The sequence below is a fragment of the Ursus americanus genome, chromosome X (genome assembly GCF_024610735.1).
Source record: "Ursus americanus isolate L20-20 chromosome X, mUrsAme1.1.p, whole genome shotgun sequence".
Classification (NCBI taxonomy): domain Eukaryota; kingdom Metazoa; phylum Chordata; class Mammalia; order Carnivora; family Ursidae; genus Ursus; species Ursus americanus.
In genome coordinates, this window is record NC_142164.1 from 52,772,187 (window position 1) to 52,794,211 (window position 22,025).

The window sequence follows — 22,025 nt, forward strand, 5'->3', positions numbered from 1 at the left end:
CGTCCTTCTGTGAGAAAATCTTATCCACTCCAGTTAACAGAAATCCTCTTAATAAAATAAAATTAGACAACAAAAAAAAGGAATGGATTAATGTCTAGTGGTAGTTTAGAACTCTATGTTACCTGGGTAAATTTCCATACCTGTGGTGGAAGTAATGGCAGTCTGATATAAGAAAGCAACATTGCTAGGTCTCGTTGCCTAGCTTGCACATCGTGCCCCACCCACTGCATTAGAGCGTGGAGAATTGTTTCTTCATCAGGCACATTAATGTCATCGCTGCACAGAAGTTTTGAAATTTCATTAGCTGGAAGCAGGAGGAATTCTTGGTTCTTTATTACCTCAATGAAGTGTTCCTAGAAAAGAAAGGTCTTCTACTGAAACTCCGTACTTTAGAAACGTCTTAACAAAATAAGCATATGAAAACACTTCACTTTGTTAAAATTCAGAAAACACCAGAGGGACAGATATATGCATTTATAACAAATAGGTACCATTGCTGCCTGTGACAGAGGGCATGGGGAGTGTTCTGAAGCTGAGGAGCCAAATGTGTCCACTGAGAATTATTTATCGAACGCAAGGAAAGGGCTTAACTGCTTCATAGGGCACATGGGTGGTGTCTGAGTTGATACCAGTGCTTTTCTCTCCTAGCTGTTGTCGGTGGCAACAGCTTATGACTCCAGAAGTGACTGATGTTGAGTTGGTCTTTAGCCAAAAACCTTAAGAGGAAGGGTGGAAATTTTCAAAGTGGAGGCTACCTTGAAGACCTGGGAGAAGTAGCTCTGGCTGCGCATTTGAGGGGGCAGCATACTGAATTGCTTTGAGTTGAGACAAATAGATTGATGAAAAACTCTTTTCTTTCATGGGAAAGCATGATCTATTAACCAAGGCAAAGGCGCATTTTACAATGGATAATACACAAATTTAGGACAATCTAAAAGGGACCCCTATGGATTTATTTTTTTGGGGGGGGTGAATGGGGTTGTCTTGCAATTTTTATATATTATTCTTTAACTCTTCTGTCACAGTGTTATATTTTATCAAGTATCAAATTTCAGGCAGCTGTGTTTCAAATTTTTTCATCAAACACCACTATATATTTTTTCTTATTTATAATGTTGCATATTTTTCTATGACAACACAACTATTGTTTTCAACATTTTTCACATAAAAATCTTAAGTTTTAAATGTGATAAAATATATCCAAAATGGAGATAAACATGTCTAGTTGGTAATTCATGTTGCACAATAAAGAGATATTCTTGAAGCAGCTTATAACAGCCTCTAAATAAATTGGGGGGATCTTGGATGAATCAAATCTCTCCCTCAGCTCCACTCAGAGTTTAGTCATTGTGGAACTGAGTTAGCTTAATAGTAAAATTATTCATACAAAACCCATTGTTTGATAGACCAGTCAGGGAGTTCTGGTACCATAAATTCCAAGCTAACTTGCCTATTTAAATGAAGAGCCCTCTTGTGACTAAGGTAAACAATTGAGAAAGGACTGCTGTTTTTAATGTAGCAGTTGTCCCTGGTTGAAAACCGTCTCACCTACAGCAAAGTAATGGAACTAGTACTATAATTAATAATACATTACATTTGTACAGCAAATCACACTTTCACAAACATTAAGTCAAAAAAAAAACCCCATTAAGTCATCACCAATATGATCTTGTAAGAGGTGAAATTATACTGATGAGAAAATATGCTATGTGAACTGTTTGGTCTCCTGTGCAATAAATGACAAAGTATAGACTCAAACCCTTAAGTCTTCAGGTCTACTCCATTTTGCTCAACAGTGCAACTGCCTTTCATAAGTGACATAATTTTTATGAATGGGTTAAGAAAAAGGTAATACTCTAAAAATGTGTGGTTACCTATTACTGGTAGTGTATGTAAACCCTGAGTGTTTATATCATTATGTCAATATGATGGAAGACACTATATCTCATTCTCCTTTCTATCCACTCCCCAGTGAAAGAAAAGAAAAACAGAAAGTAAATGAGAGAGGGAGAGAGAGAGAGAGAGATTGCTCAGTTTGTAAAACCTACTCAATGGCTAATGTGGATCATAGAAAAGTCCATCAAATTTGGTTACACATTTGAGAAAGTTAAGAAATGATTCAAATAGTTTATATGATGGTCACATTTATAGCGAGAAATTAGAGTTTACAATAGAATTTGTTATGGTTCCAAAGTAACTTCCTGATGAGATTACTGAAAATTGTAACTTAGTCTAAATAAAAAAAAATAAATATATTGATTTCAAGTATCTACATATGGCACTGCAATATCCAGTACTGTAGAGAAATACTTAGTAAAGCTTAAAGATTAATTTTAAATTGTTTTATTTTGGAATTATTTTGTTTCTAATTTCAAGATAAACACTTTCTTCTATACACCTTTCCAAGAGGTTTGATATTCATTTCTTAATCCACATTTGCTTTTTGGTAAAACTTACTAAATGAACATAGCATAGTTCAGTGTTTCATCAGTGCAGACTACTATTTATAGAATTATGATAGCAAATTTAATGTGTCCACTTGAACAACCCGTGGAGTGTCTGGACTTTGGATCAAACATTATTCTGGGTGTATCTGTGAGGATGTTTCTGAGTGAAGCCCATTCACATTAGGGAGGGCAATCTGTTTTACGCAGTCTATGATTCAAATATTTGTAATTGAGTCTTGAGAGTTTAACATCATTCTTAAACATTAAAATTATTTGTATTTTATAATATCAATATGGCATTACAAAAACATTATTATAGTAAGACCTTTGCCTACTTTGCTTTATTTATAGTAGGTACTAAAATAACTAAAGAAAGGGGGTTAAGCGAGACAGCAGTAATGTGTTTTTTGCACATCCTGCTTTAACACTCAGCTTCAGTTACATAATAAGAAAAGACAAGTTCATTTTGAGCAACAAGAAATAATTCAAGCTGTTTATCAGGATGTATTTTGACTGTGAGAGTAAGATAACAGACAGGAAACTTAATACTTAGTTCAAGAATTTAAGTAAATTAACAGATAATTTTCATGCTTGGCTTTTGTGGTAGGATTAATCTTTGAACTATATAACTGATGTTCTTATAGACTATATGACATCTGTATTTAGCACATAAGAATATAAATAGTACAATTCAGTAACATATATTAAAATGTCAATCCATTATAATACAATTCTCCCCATAACACTGTAGTTTCAGGACTTTTTTTTTTTGAAAGTTCAAATTTTGAACAATGATCATGGATGGGAAAAATAGGGAGAAAGATTTACCAAGAAAATTTAGAGAATTCCAATACTAGAAAGTTGAAAAACTTAAGATCTGTATCACATGTTAACAGAATGTTGTTTATATGCCTCTCAATCTTAAATTCATAATGTTAATTTTATTTTTAGTTGTGATTTTCTATTGTTTGCTTTTATGTACTTGCCATTTTATTTTTGAATCTTAAATAACTGTAACAATTTTCTTGGCTTGAAATATTTACCTTTTTGATTGGATTTCACAGAAAGATCCATCTTATGTTTTCCCTGCTTCAGAGGTTCAAAAGTTCATTTTCTTCTTTGAATCAGAGAATTATTAGCATTAATGGTAATTTAATATCTTTGACTACTTTTTCTTGACTCCCTACAGACAATCTATATTTCATGCCACTGTCACTTGACTGAAAAAAGATAATCTCATCCCATGCAACTTTTAAAGAATTAACACATACAAATATGTTCAGTTAATTTATTATAATTACTTATAGAATTGAGAAAGATTTTAAATTAGTTAACTTAAAGGATTGAACTGCAGGTTGTTTTTAACCAAAATAGATATTTTTGTTAAGACATAAAATATCCCTTCAGTAGAATTGACTGATTTTGATAGCTCATAAGCTCTTCCAGCTAATATTGATATATTAATTATTTTTTTCTTATTGAACATTATTTAATTTTCATTAGAAATCATAATGTATACAATTTTAGAAACTAAAGTTCTAATATTACAAAAATCAGAAAGAAATAATCTGATTAAAAAATGAGAAGACATGAATAGACATTTTTCCAAAGAAGACATATAGATGGCCAACAGGTACATGAAAAGATGCTCAACATCATTCATCATCAGAAAAATACAGATGAAAACTACAATGAGATATCACCTCACACCTTTCAGAATGGTTAAAACTAATAGCACGAGAAACAAAAGATGTTGGTGAGGATGTGGAGAAAGGGGAACTCTCTTACACTGTTGGGAATGCAAACTGGTGCAGCCACTCTGGAAAACAGGATGGAGGTTCCTCAGAAAGTTAAAAATAGAATAGCCCTACCATCCAGCAATTGCACTCCTAGGTATTTACCTAAATAATACAAAAATACTAATTTGAAGGGATACATGTACCCTGATGTTTGTAGCAGCATTATCAATAATTACGAAATTATGGAAAGAGCCCAAATGTTCATCAACTGATGAACAGATAAAGAAGAAATGGTATATATATATATATACAATGAAATATTTCTCAGCCATCAAAAAGAATGAAATCTTGCTATTTAAACAATGTGGATGGAGCTACAGAGTATTATGCTAAGCAAAATAAGTCAGTCAGAGAAAGACACATATGATATGATTTCATTCATACGTGGAATTTAAGAAACAAATGATCACAGGCAAAAAAAAAAAAAAAGAGAGGCAAACCAAGAAAAAGACTCTTACCTGTAGAGAACAATTGATGGGTACCAGAGGGAAGGTAGGTGGCGGGATGAGTTAAATAGGTGATGGGGATTAAGGAGTGCGCTTGTGATGAGCACCAGGTATTGTATGAACATGTTGAATTGCTAAATTGTACACCTGAAACGAATAGTGCACTGTATGCTAACTAACTGGAATGTAAATAAAAACTTAAAAGAAATCAGGGACAATATATTTTCCTAATACTGTGGATTAGACTTGAAATATGTCCTTATATGGTTTAATTTTTTGCAGTATTTTCATTTCTTCAAGCTTGGAGATTTAATTAAACCTTTCCAGTCTAAAAAATGAGAAACTTGCTTGAGTACAGCTCAATCAAATATTTTTATCCAATATCCATCATGTGCAAGTCATTTGCAAATCATATTAATTTATATTGTTTTTAATTTTATCCCAACATTATAGTCTTTACTTTGGAAAGGCTGTATATATATATATATATAATATGCTATATATATACACACACCCATACACTATATAGTTACATACACACACACATATATGCATATGTACACATATATATCAGTAAAGAAATCAGTAAGTTAGATATTGTGTTAATATAATATTGCTACATGTTAATTTGAAACAATTGATTTTACCATTGTGTACTTATGTGCCACACTTAGGAGCTCTGTACAGCCCTGGGCATCTCCAAATGATCGAATTCCTAAGCAGTTTGAAGGATGGAGCTGCTTTATGAGAAAATTGGAGCAGACTTCAATGACTTGAGTCAGCTGCAAGAGACAAGCTGCAGCCAACAAATTTTCAATAGTATCTTCTTTTAACTGCAGGACACCTAGATGGTTTGAAAAAGTAAAGAATGATTACATGTCCCATAGAGTAAGACACAAATGTGCTAACTAGTCGAATTTTTCAATTTATCTCATTGCTAGGGCTATCTTTTCTAGTGCACAATAACCACTATGGGAATACTAAAAGCCAACATATGCAAGGGAGTCTATAAAAACACTAATAAGATGGCTGAAAGGAGCCAGACTAGATTATGAAAGACAACTATACCAAATGAAGAGTGAACACCATTATTGCAAAGAAGAGCAACTTGTTATTTCTTTGTCATCTTAGACCTCATCTAAATACTATATCGATCATTGAACACTACATCTGATACTAATGATGTACTATATGTTGGCTAATTGAATTTAAATAAAAAAAGAAAGAAAAAAATCCACAATTCTTTCACCTAAATAAAATAGATAAATGATAGATAGATAGATAGATAGATAGATAGATAGATAGATAGATAGATAGATAAATAAATCTTATATCAAAACCTGTAAACACTGTGATTCAAGGAATATTTTATCATATTGTATAATGAGCATACGGGTAATTATGATTTGTATGGAAAAAATTTGATAACTAAGTAGAGCATTGAGGTTATATGTCTATATTTCTGTGTGTCTCTCTGCATTTATTAGCTGATAAGGATGACTTTGCTCAGATATTATGCCTGGAACTGACACCTGGCATTGTCTCAAAAGAAAAATATTATTGCTAACAGTCCTCAAATAAGTGTTTGTACGAGCATTTTCTTAGGTATAAAAAACTGGTTCTATTCGAAAATATCTGTGAAGAGATTTTCTAAAAATGAGATCAGAGCTATTTAACCTATTTCCTTTATATTGAGATACATATATGTAAATATGTATGTATGTATATACATATGAAATTTTCAGAGGAAGCTTTGTTGATGACTTATCACAAATGTTATAAGTTATTTTGGTAAGTTATATTCCTTTTTTTGTTTGTCTCAGTCAAACTATAAGTTATAAAAAATGATATTTCATATGGAATATATGTACTATAAACTATTTCTTTATATTTTCCTTGTAAAATGCCTTAATATGAATTTTATATGGTTTCATAAGCATAACGAAAGAGTAAATACATACTGTGAGATGCTCTATATTTTTTTCAACCTCTAAAATATGTTGCGAAAGGGTCTCATCCATCAGCAGACTTTCTTGGGTTGTTTGTTTTTTCATGGATTTTGAAGGGAGAGCCCTGCCCATATCTCATGAGACCCAGAAAAGTTATAGTCTATTCTCAGATTCAGATCTATGATTCACCTGCTTCAGACATTGAAATTTGGCCTGGTTATTAAGAAGAATATTCATTTCTTAATGAACAACATCATAAAACTCCTAGAAGAAAACAGTAAAAAGTCTCCTTGACATTGGTCTTGGCAAAGATTTTTTGGATAATACACCAAAAGACAGGCCACAAAATCTAAAATAAACAAGTGGGACTATATCAAACTAAAAATCTTCTGCACAGAAAGGAAATATAAAATATATTGAAAAGGCAATCTACAGAATGAGAGAAATATTGCAAACCATATACTGATAAGGGGTTAATATCCAAAACATATATAAAGGACTCATATAATTCAGTAGTGTGAAAGCAAATAATCCAATTAAAAAAGAACAAGTAGGGGCACTTGGGTGGCTCAGTTGGTTAGGTGTCTGCCTTCAGCTCAGGTCATGATCTCAGGACCCTGAGATCCAGCCCTGCATTGGGCTTTCCTCTCAGCGGGGAATCTGCTTCTGTCTCTCCTTCTGATCCCCCACCCCCATGCTCTCCCTCTCTCTTTCTCAAATAAACAAATAAATCTTTAAAAAAATAAAAATAAATAAAAATTTAAAAAGAGCAAATAACCTGGATAAGCTTCCCCGCCCCCAGAAATGGCATACAAATGACCAATAAGTATATGAAAAGGTGTTTAGTATCACTAATTACTGGGAAAATGTAAATCAAAATCAAAAGAAGGGATAACCAATGTTGGTGAGGTTTTGGAGAAAAGGGAACTTTTATGCACTCTTTGTGGGAATGTAAATTACTACAGCATTATGAAAAACAATATGGTGGTTTGTGAAAAAATTAGAAAATAAAACTACCATATGATCCAACAATCCTACTGATTATATATACAAAGAAATGAAATCAGGATAAGTGATATCTGCACTCCCAGGTTTGTTGCTCCATTATTTACAATAGCTAAGATATGGAAACAACCAACCTAAATATCCTTCAACAGTTGAATGGATAAAGAAATATATATATATATATATACATATATATATATTTCTTTGATTTCATAGAAATGGCAAGTAGATTGGTGGTTGCTAGGGGCTGGGAGGGGGAAATGGGGAGGTATAGGTCAAACAGTGTAAACTTTCAGTTATAAGATAAATAGTTGTAAGGCTCTAATGTACAGCATAATGTCTATAGTTAATAATATGGTATGGGTACTGCATACTTGAAAATTGTTGAGAGTGTATCTTAAGCATTCTCACCACAGAAAAGGAATTAACTATTTGAGATAATGTGTGCATTAATTATCTTCATCTGTGTAATCATTCCACTTGTGTATGTATAGCAAATCATCACACAGCATACTTTAAATATATATAATTATATTTATCAATTATTGCTTAATAAAGTTGGAATAAATAAATAAATACTTCTTGGCCTCCAAACTCATCTTGTTACCTTTGCCTTATAGTTTGAGTAATTATGACTTTATGATTTCAAAGGAAGATACTATGCCTCTAATATAGAGTTGGAATACTACACTTCTAGTTTTTACAAATGAGAATTGAGGGCGCCTTGGTGGTTCAGCTGTTTAAGTGTCTAACTCTTGATTTCAGCTCAGGTCTTGGTCTCTGGGTCTTAGGATCAAGCCCCGCATTGGGCTCCGAGTGTTGAGCGTGGAGTCTGATTAAGATTCTCTCTCCCTGTCCCTCTGCCCCTCCCCCCAACACTCTAAACAAACAAACAAATAAATAAATAAAATCCTTTTTAAAAATGAGAATGTACCTACACCATTCAAGAGAGAGACATGTCCTTTTGTTTTTGTGTTAAAATAGCTTTATTCTCTCATGGTCAAATTTTTTATATCATATTATTTACCTCTTATTCTTTTATACTACTGAATTTAAATTTGGATTCTGCCCCTTACTACCTTGAGAAAGTTACTTAACTGGTCGATACTTCAGTTTTCTCATTTCTAGTTGGAATAATAATAATGTAGATTATATAATGTAGGGTTATTGTGAGGATTGAATGACTTAATACATGCCACTTTACCTGTGTAAGCATACTGCACCAAGGAATTAAGTGCATTAGGATCAACTCCTTCCATCCTGACCTCTTCTTGTTTGGCTTCAAGCACATCATTAGTAAACATTGCAGCAAAATAATCAGACACTGCGCTGAGAACCAACCTTGAAATAGGAATGTTTCATAGGAACTTAAATTAGTCGGTAGTTTCACTGAAAAGCATGAAATACAATCAGTAAGTTTGTAACACCGCTGAGTTTGTTATCTGTATGAATCTTTCATAGTTTAGTGAAGTGTAGCAAAATTAGAAAGGTAAATTAAGTAAATTAATTTTCTTTTGAGGGTTTGTGCTGTTTTACATCAATTTCTCTAAAGTTTGGCTCTTCTAAATATCACACAGGGAAATGGATCATATATGCTAATGCTTTTTCAATGTAGGAAGATAAAAATACATTCTCCTCAGCATTGTATTTTGTTTTCAATGGACCAATCCATTCTCATTCACGTCCTATACTTACGAAACGATCTGTCTGCATAAGGATACTTACCGATGGGCTGGGATTCGGAGGTGTCCAGCAATAAGTAGTACATCACACAGTTGTTTCTCTTTCAGGTAGTTCTCCATTTTGCGGAGAGTTTGCTCTGCATGGTTTACAGCATGGAACTGCTCCTCAGATCTGTTGACATTCATTTCTTCAGGATTTTGTGTATCCAATCTGAAAGGCGGGTAAAAGGGAGAATATGGTTTATTCTCTTAGTGAGTGTGCAAATGTCCAGGGGAAATTTGGGCACACCAAATTCTAAAAGAAACATACTTGATTAATGTAAAATTAAAATTTGCCCTCCAATCTTAAATATTTCACTATGATTACTGTCTAATTTTCAATTAAAGTGAAATGTCATAGTTCATATTTGTACTTGGAATGGAACCATAAATATGTATAGCTCCATTGAAGGGCTAGTGATAATTTTTATATGCACAAACAGAAACTTCAAAATGTTAGCCTCTTTCTTTGATTTTTATTGGTATCACAATTATGCCATTAGGCATAAAATTGTAGTGATGATTCAAAATACATTTCAAATTTAATTATGTCCAGAAGCTTCTCCATGGAATACTCATTATATGATTCTTGAAGAATCTCAAACATTCATAACATTCTTTGCAATATCAGTCCCATCAAGAAAATATATAATTTCTATCTTTTATATCTTTTTTCCAGATTTATTGATATATAATTGATATATAACATTGTGTGAATTTAAGGTGTACAGTGTAATGATTTCATTTATGTATATATTGTGAAATTATTACCACAATAAGTTTAGTTAACACATCTATCACCTCACATAGTTACCATTTTTCATGTGTGTGGTGATACGATATTGTTAACCGTAGTCACCATGCTATACATTAGATCCCTGGAGGTTATTCATCTTCTTTTTTTTTTTTTCCACATCAGTGGATTTTATTTTACTTTTTATTTTTTTTAATTTTTTAATTTTTATTTATTTTTTATGTAAATTTTAATGATTTATTAGTTGCATAACACCCAGTGAACCATGCAATACATGCCCTCCTTACTACCCATCACGAGCCTATCCCAATCCCCCACCCCCTCCCTTCTGAAGCCCTCAGTTTGTTTCTCAGAGTCCATAGTCTCTCATGCTTCATTCTCCCTTCTGATTACCCCCCCTTTCTTTATCCCTTTCTTCCACTACCGATCTTCCTAGTTCTTATGTTCCATAGATGAGAGAAACCATATGATAATTGTCTTTGTCTGCTTGACTTATTTCACTTAGCATTGTCTCCTCTGATGCTGTCCATGTTGCAGCAAATGTTGAGAAATCGTTCTTTTTGATAGCTGAGTAATATTCCATTGTATATATGGACCACAACTTCTTAATCCAGTCATCTGTTGAAGGGCATTTCGGCTCCTTCCATGATTTAGCTATTGTGGACAATGCTGCTATGAACATTGGGGTGCATATGGCCCTTCTCTTCACTACGTCTGTATCTTTGGGGTAAATACCCAGTAGTGCAATGGCTGAACATTCTCCATGGAATACTCATTATATGATTCTTGGGTAGGGTAGCTCAATTTTTAACTTTTTAAGGGACCTCCACACTGTTTTCCAGAGTGGCTGTACCAACTTGCATTCCCACCAACAATGTAGGAGGGATCCCCTTTCTCCACATCCTCTCCAACAATTGTTGTTTCTTGCCTTGTCAATTAGCCAACATATAGTACATCATTAGTTTCAAATGTAGAATTCAGTAATTCATCAGTTGCATATAACACCTAGTGCTTATCACATCATGTGTCCCCCTTAATGCCCATCATACAATGACCCCACCCCCACCCTCCTCCCCTCCAGCAACTCTCAGTCTGTTTCCTGTACTTAATAATCTCTCATGGTTTTTCTCCCTTTCTGATGACTTCCTATTCAGTTTTCCCTCCCTTCCCCTATGATCCTCTGCACTGTTTCTTATATTCCACATATAAGTTTAACCATATGGTAATTGTCTTTCTCTGATTGACTTATTTCACTCAGCACAATACCCTCCAGTTCCATCCACATGGATTCAAATGGTTAAGTATTCATCTTTTCCGATGGCTGAGTAATATTCTGGTGTGTGTGTGTGTGTGTGTGTGTGTGTGTGTGTATGTCTCACATCTTTATCCATTCATCTATTGATGGACATCTTAGCTCTTTCTTCTTTTTTTGTTTTCTTTTTCAATTTTTTTAAAGATTTTATTTATTTATTTGACAGAGACAGACAGCCAATGAGAGAGAGAGAACACAAGCAGGGGGAGTGGGAGAGGAAGAAGCAGGCTCCCAGAGGAGGAGCCTGATGTGGGGCTTGATCCCGGAATGCCGGGATCATGCCCTGAGCCAAAGGCGGACGCTTAATGACTGCGCCACCCAGGCGCCCCTTCTTTTTCAATTTTTTAAAAATTTTTATTATTATGTTCAGTTAGCCAACATATAGTACATCATTAATTTTTGATGTAGTGTTCAACAATTCATTAGTGTATAAACCCAGTGCTCATCATAGCATGTACACTCCTTAATACTTATTACCCAGTTACCCCATCCCTCCACCCCCTTGCCTCTGCAACCTTCAGTTTGTTTCCTGGAGTCCAGAGTCTCTCAGGTTTGTCTCCCTCTCTGATTTCTTCCCGTTCAATTTTCCTTCCCTTCCCCTATGGTCCTCCATGCTATCCCTTATGTTCCACATATGAGTGAAATCATATGATATTTGTCTTCCTCTGCTTGACTTATTTCACTTAGCATAATCCCTTCCAGTTCCACCCATGTTGATGAAAATGGTAAGTATCCATCCTTTCTGATGGCTAATATTACATTGTAAATATGAACCACATCTTTTTTTAATTATAATAATATTTTTTATTATATTATTTTAGTCACCATACAGTATATCCCTGGTTTTTGATGTAAAGTTCGATGATTCATTAGGTGCATATAACACCCAAAGCACCATGCAATACGTGCCCTCCTTACTACCCATCACCAGCCTATCCCATTCCCCCACCCTCCTCCCCTCTGGAGCCCTCAGTTTGTTTCTTAGACCGCATCTTTATCCATTCATCTGTTGAAGGACATCTCAGCTCCTTCCACACTCCAAAGATACAGATGCAGTGAAAAGAAGGGGCACATGCACCCCAGCATTCATAGCAGCAATGTCCACAATAGCTCTTTCATCTTCTAACTGGAAGTTTGTACCCTTTGACTATTTAAGCAAATACGATGACTGTTGAATTTACAATGATGAAATTTGTCTACATTTTTTTCAGCATCACACAATGGTGGAATTTAAATACTAATACAAGCATATAGAGGCTATAATCAGTAGAAGCTTAAATACTTAATGCTTGGATGAACATACTTAAATTATTTGCTTATTGTCTTTCTTCCTTTCAAGCATCATTTTCCACCATTAGTTTTAAGTTCCCCTACCCCCAACTCAACCTGTGTTTCTTTGGAGATAATTGGTGTAGGGGACATCACTTTCTCTTTAATTTAAATAAATGGTTCATCTCTGAATCTTCTTCTTCTTTTTTTTTCATTTCTGAAATTTCTTAGCCTTTAAAGACTCTTTGGGACATTCAGTCACGGTATTACATGGATAATTAAGGTAGCATGGTATGAATATCCTTAAAATTGCTACAAAATATGTTTGCTTGTTTTTTTGTTTTAGAGAGGAAAAATACTTCCTCACCATAGGCTAGAAAGTATTCAGGATTAAGTCAGTTATCTTAATCTTTCCTCTGCTTGAGTAATGGTTTTATTTACATTGAGTCAATCAAACATTCAATGTCATATTATCTTAGCTTTCCTCATGTATACTCCATCATTTATTGAAGAGGAGCATATTCTAAAGTAGGAATATATTTTGGAAAGTTCTGGCCAGGAAATAATTTTATTCTATGAAATTTCTTCAGCCTAATTTGGTTAAGGACACAAAAATCATCTTTAATTACTCACTAGTTTGGGATGTGTTTATTTGGGCACACAAATTTATTAGGTATCTGCAGTATTTTTTATAATTAAAACACAAATTTTTAGAATCTAAAAATCCTATCAACATGAACCACACACAATTTTGTTACATTTCAAAAGACAGAAGCAACAGTGTCTTGTGTCTCATTAAGAAATAAGAAATTAGGGGGCGCCTGGGTGGCACAGCGGTTGGGCGTCTGCCTTCGGCTCAGGGCGTGATCCCTGCGTTGCGGGATCGAGCCCCACATCGGGCTCCTCCGCTGGGAGCCTGCTTCTTCCTCTCCCACTCCCCCTGCTTGTGTTCCCTCTCTTGCTGGCTGTCTCTATCTCTGTCAAATAAATAAATAAAATCTTTAAAAAAAAAAAAAAGAAATAAGAAATTAGTACACAAAGAAATATGGGTATATCAATTTATTGCATCCAAAATATAACATACATAACAATATAAATATATAAAATATTATAATCTATTATTGGTCATTATTTAAACAGAATATAATAAAACAAGTCAAGCAAGCAAACCAACAACAATTAAACTATTGAAACATAACCCAATCTGAATGAGTTCCCAGAGCTTATAAATCACAGTTCTCTTGCCTCCATTTTAGATACTGTAATGTCAGGTCAGATGTTATAATGGAAGCCAATGCATCAGAGAATATTCCTCCCCTTTCGTTATTGTACGATATCTACAGATGGTGACATGGGAGACAGCATGCTGAAATGAAAAAAAAGCATCAAAATGCCTAGATTGAGTTCCTGCCCTTGAATACAAGCTGAGTGATCTTGGGCAAGTCACTTTATCTTTCTAAACTTTAATTTTCTCCTATAAAATGGAAATAAAAATAATATGAATACCATTACTACCAACAGTAATGCTTATGTCACAGGGTTCTTCAGATGATTACATGAGAAAATATACATGAAAGTCTCTGTATAAATGTTAAATCTTATGTTAAGTTCATTCTAACTACCAAGATATAGTTATCTCCATAAATATCTTTAAAACATTTTTATCTGGAACTGTTATTCATTTAATTAATAGACTTCAATTTTTAGAACAGTTATAGAATTATTTAAAAATTGAGAAGTACAGAGAATTCCTTACTTTTGGTTGTCATAACTATGGTTGTTACTGGCATCAAGTAGGTAGAGGCCAGAGATACTAGTAAACACCCTATAATGCACAGGGCAGCCCTCTACAATAATTGTTCAGTCAAAAATTTCAATGGTTCCAAGTTTGAAACTCTCTGGTCTACCTCTTAATTCTACAGTTAATTTTTAAGACTTTGAAAGCAAAAGCTATATTTAAAAGAAAAAAAAAACAATAAAGGATGCACCTAATACAATACTTTGTACACAATGAACATGTAATCACTGATTTAATATTTAAGTCTAATTTCAGTGACTAAATATTCTACATGGGGAAATTTATTGAGTTTTGAGAATGAGGAGGGGAATTTGGGCTGTCATTACAAAGAACCATTATTGTTAATGACATTTTGCCATACCAAAAAATATTTTTTAAACCAAAAATTTTAGGACAATTTTAGATTTACAGAAAAATTGAGATGATAATAGTAATTTACATATCCACACTCAATTCCCTTATTATTAATATCTTACATCAATATGGTACTTTTTTATAATTAATAAACCAATACTGATATGTTATTATTGACTAAAGTCCACACTTTATTCAGATTTCACTTTTTACTTAATGCACTTTTACTATTCCGAAGTCTGTATATCTTGCAGTAACTTCTTCATTTACACCATTACTGCCTTCATTTCTACTTCTTAATTTTCTTGTGATGAAATGTTTTAATTCCCTCCTCATTTTTAATTGTGAATATTCTACATATATTTCTTTTTTGGTTACCATTGCGATACATATAATAACCTAAAGTCATAACAATTTATTGTAACCAGATACACCTGATCACATCACATGGGCAATGATTCAATTGCATAGAAAACCAATTCAAAAAAAAAAAAAGAAAAAAAAGAAAACCAATTCCTTTATAACTATGCTCCTCCCTTTTTGAACTTGTCACCATACATTTCTATTACAATATTATTGGCTATATTCCCTATGATGTACCTTTTTTCCTGTGACTTATTCATCCCATAATTGGAAGCCCATATCTCTGACTCCCCTTCACCTATTTTGCCCATCCCCCACATGCTTTTCCTCTTACAACAGTTTGTTCTCTGTATGTATAGATCAGATCCTGTTTTTGTTTGTTTATTCATTTTTTTATTTCCACATATAAGTGAAATCATATGGTATTTATCTTTTTCTGATTGACTTATTTCACTTAGCATTATACTTCTAGATCCACCCATGTTGTTGCAAATGGCAAAATTTCATTATTTTTTATGGCTGAGTGATATTTCATTTTATATCTATCTCATATCTTATTTATACATTTCTTTATCAATGGACACTTGGTTCTGTGCCTTTACAGAATTTGAACTATGGTAAAAGGCCACTCTAATATAACCTCATTCAGATCTTTAACTTCAAACTTGGAGGTTTTCTTGAGGCTCTCCAAGAATGTCTTTAAAGAGTATGTATTTTTTTAAATTTATATTGTCAAATTGCCTTCCAAAGAGACTGCCAAAAGTAACTCTCACTAAAATTTTAAGATAATGCTTTCAATTCTTTCTCACAGTAAAATTGTCATAAAATAGTTTTTCAGGGAAAACAAACTGAAGGGTTTATTTTTCTGATGTCTGTTTTACTACTCTTCAGAAAAACATAGCAACCTTCAATATTATCCTTAAAGTTAAATAAAAATCACAGTAACCTCTGTGATATCAGTGCTATGGTGCATCAAGAAGCTCCAGACCCTCATTCTCTCATGGAGACATCAACTTACAGACTGATTAAAATAGCTTCCTGAGGGGTGCCTGGGTGGCTCAATTGGTTAAACATCTGTCTTCAGCTCAGGTCATGAGCCTAGAGTTCCAGGATTGAGTCTCCAGCAGGGAGTCTGCTTCTCCTTCTGACCCTCCCCCCCCATGCTTTCTCTCTCTCACCCTCTCTATCTCAAATAAATAAATAAAATGTTTTTTAAAATAAAATAAAATAGCTTCATGAGAGCTCTGGAAACAAGTCAAAGATATGTAGCAACAAAACAAATGCCTAATCAAGAAAAAGTCACATTCAAATGAGTAAGAAATTTCTTGTCATTTATGTTTGCTCTTGTATCACCCCTTCACAGACTAGCATGGTGCAATTGGAAGAAAACAGACAATATCTTGATTTCCACCTCAGAAAGAAAGAGTGTGGAACATGTTTGCCACATTCTAGCCTATCTGTAGACCACCCAGAAACTGTTTTCAATATTGTCTGGTTTAGAACTCAGTTGAAAATGTCAGTGAAGTTTGGATCTCAGGTTAGAAGCCCCAAAAGTTAGTGGCATGCATCACAGCACATGAAAACTGTGGAGGGACTGCAGATCCACGGATTATGAGCAAAAAAATATAACACAATATCCAAAGCCTCAAGAAGTAGGGGTAAGACATAGAGAAATTAAGATATGTATAAGTAGCCATACAAATGAGACTTTTCAGTAAAAAGCACCCATTCAAGCCCACAGAAAACACATGCCCAGAAAAGGTCTAATAAAGAACTCAAATCTTAATGGTGGGCAGATTAGTAAGATACTTCCCTACAAGGAACCATTATACAAAGACTTTTAAAGACAGTTGTTTTTCCAAACGCCCATTTTTTGACAAAAGATGAGAAGACATACAAAGTAACATGGAAACATGGCCCATTCAAAAGGAACAAAATAAATATACAGAAACTGACCTTAAAGCACTATAGGTTTTCACATTCTGTATAAACAGCTTTCTTAAATATCCTCAGACAGATAAGTTAAAACAAACAAACAAAAACACTGAAGAAGATCAGAAAAACAATATATGAACAAGATAATATCAACAAAGATATAAAAATTTTTAAAAGAACCAAACAAATTCTGGATCTGAGAGCTACAATCCTGAATTGAAAAATTCACTAGAGACCTTCAACATCAGAAATGAACCAGTGTAAAAATCTGTGAACTTGAAGACAAGTAATATGAAATTATCAAATCTGAGAAATATGAAGGGAAAAAAATGAAAAACAGTGAATGGAGAGGCGCCTGGATGGCTCAGTCAGTTAAGTTTCTAACTCTTGTTTTTGGCTCAGGTCATGATTTCAGGGTCATGGGATCAAGCCTCCTACATCGGGCTCTGCACTTGACATAGAGTCTGCTTAAGATTCTCTCTCTCCCTCTGCCCATCCCCCAGCTTGTGTCTTGCTCTCTCTTTATCTCATTAAATAAAATCTTAAAATAAAAACAGTAAACAGAGCCTTAGAACTTAGAACTTTATGGAACATCATAAAAAAAAATATTTGCATAACTGAAATCCCAGCAGAAGAGAGAATGTAAGGGTCAGAGAGCTTGTTTGAAGATATAATGGTAAAGAACTCCCTAAATTTCAGGTAAGATATAGTTTTGAAATAGAAGTAGCTTTACAAAAATAAAAACTTCAACAAAGTAGGTTTTGAGGGGGTATACCTCAAGATAATAAAGGCCATATATGAAAAACCCAAAGTTAGCATCATATTCATTGGTGAAAAACTGTCAGCTTTTCTCTGAGATCTGGAATAAGAAAAAATGTCCACCCTCACCACTTTTATTTAACATAGTACTGGAAGTCAAAACCACACCAATCAGACAAGAAAAAGAAATAAAAAGTATCCAAATTGGTAAGGAAAAAGGAAAACTCAGTCTTTGCAGATGACAAGTTATTATATATGGAAAACCTTAAAGACCCCACCAAAAAACTACTGGAACAAGTAAATGAATTCAGTAAAGTAATAAGATATGAAATCAATATACAGAACTCTGTTGCATTTCTATACATAAATAATGATGTAGCAGAACAAGAAATTAAGAAAACAATCTCCTTGACAGTTGCTGTAAAAATAATAAAATACCTAAGAGTAAGCTTAACTAGGGAGGTGGAAGATCTGTATTCTGACAACTATAAAACTTTGATGAAAGACACTGAAGATGATGCAAATGGAAAGATACTCCATGTTCATGAATTGGGAGAATGAATATTATTAAAATGTTCATACCACCCAAAGCAATCTATGCATTTAATGCAATCCCTATCAAAATATCAACAACTTCTTTTCACAAAACTAGAACAAACAATACTAAAATTTGTATGGAACCACAAAAAAACAAAACAAAACCAAAAACCCTCAAATAGCCAAAGCAATCCTGAAAAAGAAGATAACTGGAGGCATCCCAATTCCAAATCTCAAGATATACTACAAAGCTGTAGTAATCAAAATAATATGGAACTAGCACAAAAATAGACACAAGAATCAACAGAACAGAGTGCCCAGAAATAAACCCACAATTACATGGTCAATTAATAGACAACAACAACAAAAAAGGCAAAAACATACAATGGAATAAAGATAGTGTGCTCAAAAAATGGTTTAGGGAAAACTGGAAAGCTACATGCAAAAGAATGAAAGTGGGTCACTTTATTACACCATACACAGAGAAATTCAAAATGGATTAAAGACCTATATGTGAGAACTGAAACCATAAAGCTAGAAGAAAACTTAGGCAGTAATCTCTTTGACATCACTTATGGAAACATTTTTCTAGATAGGTCTTCTTTGGCAAGGGAAACAAAAGCAAAAATAAACTATTTGGACTACACCAAAATAAAAAGATTTTGCACACCAAAGGAAACCATCGGCAAAACAAAAAGAGAATCCACTGAATGGGAGAAGATACATACAAATGATATATCCAAGAATCAGTTAATATGCAAAATATATAAAGAATTAATATAATTCATCACCAAAAAACAAATATTAAATAAAAAACTTGGGATGTACTGTATGGTGACTAACATAACATAATAAAAAAATTATAAAAAAAACAAAAAACAACTTTATTGAGATGAAATTCATGTATCACAAAATTCACCCTTTTAAAGTAAAAAGTGGTTTTTCATAAAAAAAAAACTTAGCAGAGGACCTAAGTAGACATTTTTCTAAAGAACATACAGGTGGCCAACAGGCACATGGAAATATGCTCAGTATCACTAACCATCAGGGAAATACAAATCAAAACCACAGTGAGATATTACCTTATACTTGTCAGAATGGCTAGAATCAAAAATACAAGAAATATCAGTGCTGGCAAGGATCTGTAGAAAAAGAAACTCTATTGCTTTGTTGCTGAAAATGTAAATTGGCACAGCCACTATGGGAAACATTATGGAGTTTTGTTAAAAAATTAAAAATAAAAATACCATATAACACAATAATTCCACTACTGGGTATTTACCCAAATAAAACAAAAACACTAATTCAAAAAGATATATGCATCCCTATGTTTATTATAGCATTATTTACAATAGCCAAAATATGGATGCAACTAAAGTGTCCATTGCTAAAGGAATGGATAAATAAGATAATATATAATATAGATATAATATAGATTATATATACAATTGAATATTCATCATAGAAAAGAACGGAATCTTGCCATTCTCAAGGATATGGATACAGCTACAGAATACTATGCTAAGCAAAATAAGTTAGTCAGAGAAAGATCAATACCATATGATTTCACTCATACATGGAATTTAAGAAACAAAACAAAAGAGCAAAGGGAAAAAAAAAACAGATTGGAAGGCAAACAACAAAACAGACTCCTAACTGTAAAGAACAAACTGATAGTTAGCAGAGATGAGAGGGGTGGGTGCATGGATTAAATAGGTGATGGGGATGAAGGAGTGCACTTGTGATGAGCACTGGGTATTGTATAGAAGTGTCAAATCACTATATTGTACACCTGAAACTAATATTACACTGTATGTTAACTAACTGGAATTTATTTATTTATTTATAGATTTCATTTATTTATTTGAGAGAGAGAGAGAGAGTGCAAGCAGTGGGAGGGGCAGAGGGAGGAGAAGAAGCTGGCTCCCGGCTGAGCAGGGAGCCAGACACAGGGCTGGATCCCAGGACCCTGGGATTATGACCTGAGCTGAAGGAAGATGCTCAGCTGAGTGAGCCACCCAAGTGCCCCTAAGTGGAATTTAAATAAAAATTTGGGGCAACTGTGTGGCTCAGTCTGTTAAACATCCAAATCTTGGTTTTGGCTCAGGTCATGATTCAGGTCCTCAGATTGAACATTGTGTAGTGCTCCCCATTCAGTGGGGAGTCTGTTTCCCTCCCCCTGCCCCCCAACTCATACATACTCTCTAAAATAAATAAATATAAATAAATAAATAAATAAATAAATAAATAAATAAATAAATAATAGGTATTAAGGAAGGCACGTGTTGTGATGAGCACTGGGTGTTATACACAACTAATGAGTCATTGAACACTACATCAAAAACTAATGATGTACTATATTCTGGCTAACTGAACATAAAGTAAATAAATACATAAATACATACATAATAAATGCATGTGTAGAAGGAAAAAAAAGAGAGAAACAAAACAAATGAACAAAAGGAAAAAAAGACAAACAAAAATGAGACTGTTAAATATAGAGAAGAAACTGGTGGTTGCCAGATGGGAAGTGGGTTGGGTGATGTTTGAAATTATTGAACAGTATTAAGAGTACACTTATTGTGATGAACACTGAGCAATGTATAGTTGCTGAATTGCTATATTGTACACCTGAAACTAATAAAACACTTTATATCAGTTATATTGGCATTTTATAAATAAATAAATATCAATCAATCAAAACAAAAACTTCTTCATGAGGCTGGAGTGGGCACTGAGAGAATTGACAATTGCCTTATCTGGTACCTCTTATAAACCTATTTCTCTTCAGAGTTGCTACATATTGGGAGACACAGCAGTATATCTAATTTCATTTTATAATAAACCATATAATTTATAGTTACGACTATGGTGTAAGTTCCCATGTAAATACAAAATAGATTTTATTTTTGTCTATATTTATCAGAAAAGGAAGATTTACACATCCATATACACTACCAATACAATAGGAAGAAAAAGAAAAAAGAAGAAGGAGAAGGAGAAGGAAGAGGAGGAGGAGGAGGAGGAAGAGAAAGAGAAGAAGAAGTCTATTTACTTAATGTCAGTTATGAGCCAGGCAATACAGTTTATATTTCCTTATATATTAACTCATTTAATATTCACAGTCTGTAAGTTAAATTTTATCTCCATTTTTTCAGATATGGAAATTAAGGCTCAAAAAGATTTAAAAATTGTACAATATTACATAGCTAATAAATCAAGAGTTGAGTGTCAAGCCAAGATCTATCTAGCTCTGTTTTTTCTAGTATTCCACAATACCATTATGTACTAAATTGCACATTTAATTCATAGGATGTTAGAATTTTTGTGTTGTCTTCTAAACAGTAATTTAAGCTGGTACAGATAAAACATATATTTATTTTGAAGAAAATGTTAGATAAATTTGAGACAACAGTTCTATAACTTCTATTATTTCAGAAATTATTAACCTCTGTAAGCTTCTTAATTCCCTTATTATACTGAAGAATGTAAGGATTACAAATTAGTGACCTGGAAATCATATTTTTAGCTCAAGGTATTTTAAGGTAGGAAGACAAAGGATCTGGCGATTGTTTGG

At 33.4% G+C, this 22,025-nt stretch overlaps 1 protein-coding gene across 2 annotated transcripts in view; it reads right to left on the reverse strand.

Moving 5' to 3' along the window:
• Positions 1-22,025, reverse strand: part of KLHL4 (kelch like family member 4) — a 155,367-nt gene that overhangs the window by 42,473 nt on the left and 90,869 nt on the right. For both annotated transcript variants that reach the window (XM_045805099.2, XM_045805098.2), the window contains exons 2-5: positions 9,372-9,539; positions 8,851-8,987; positions 5,340-5,536; positions 141-353 (exon numbers count right to left, since the gene is read on the reverse strand). In XM_045805099.2, coding sequence (XP_045661055.1) covers positions 141-353; positions 5,340-5,536; positions 8,851-8,987; positions 9,372-9,539 — 715 coding nt within the window. The remainder of the gene's footprint in view (positions 1-140; positions 354-5,339; positions 5,537-8,850; positions 8,988-9,371; positions 9,540-22,025) is intronic.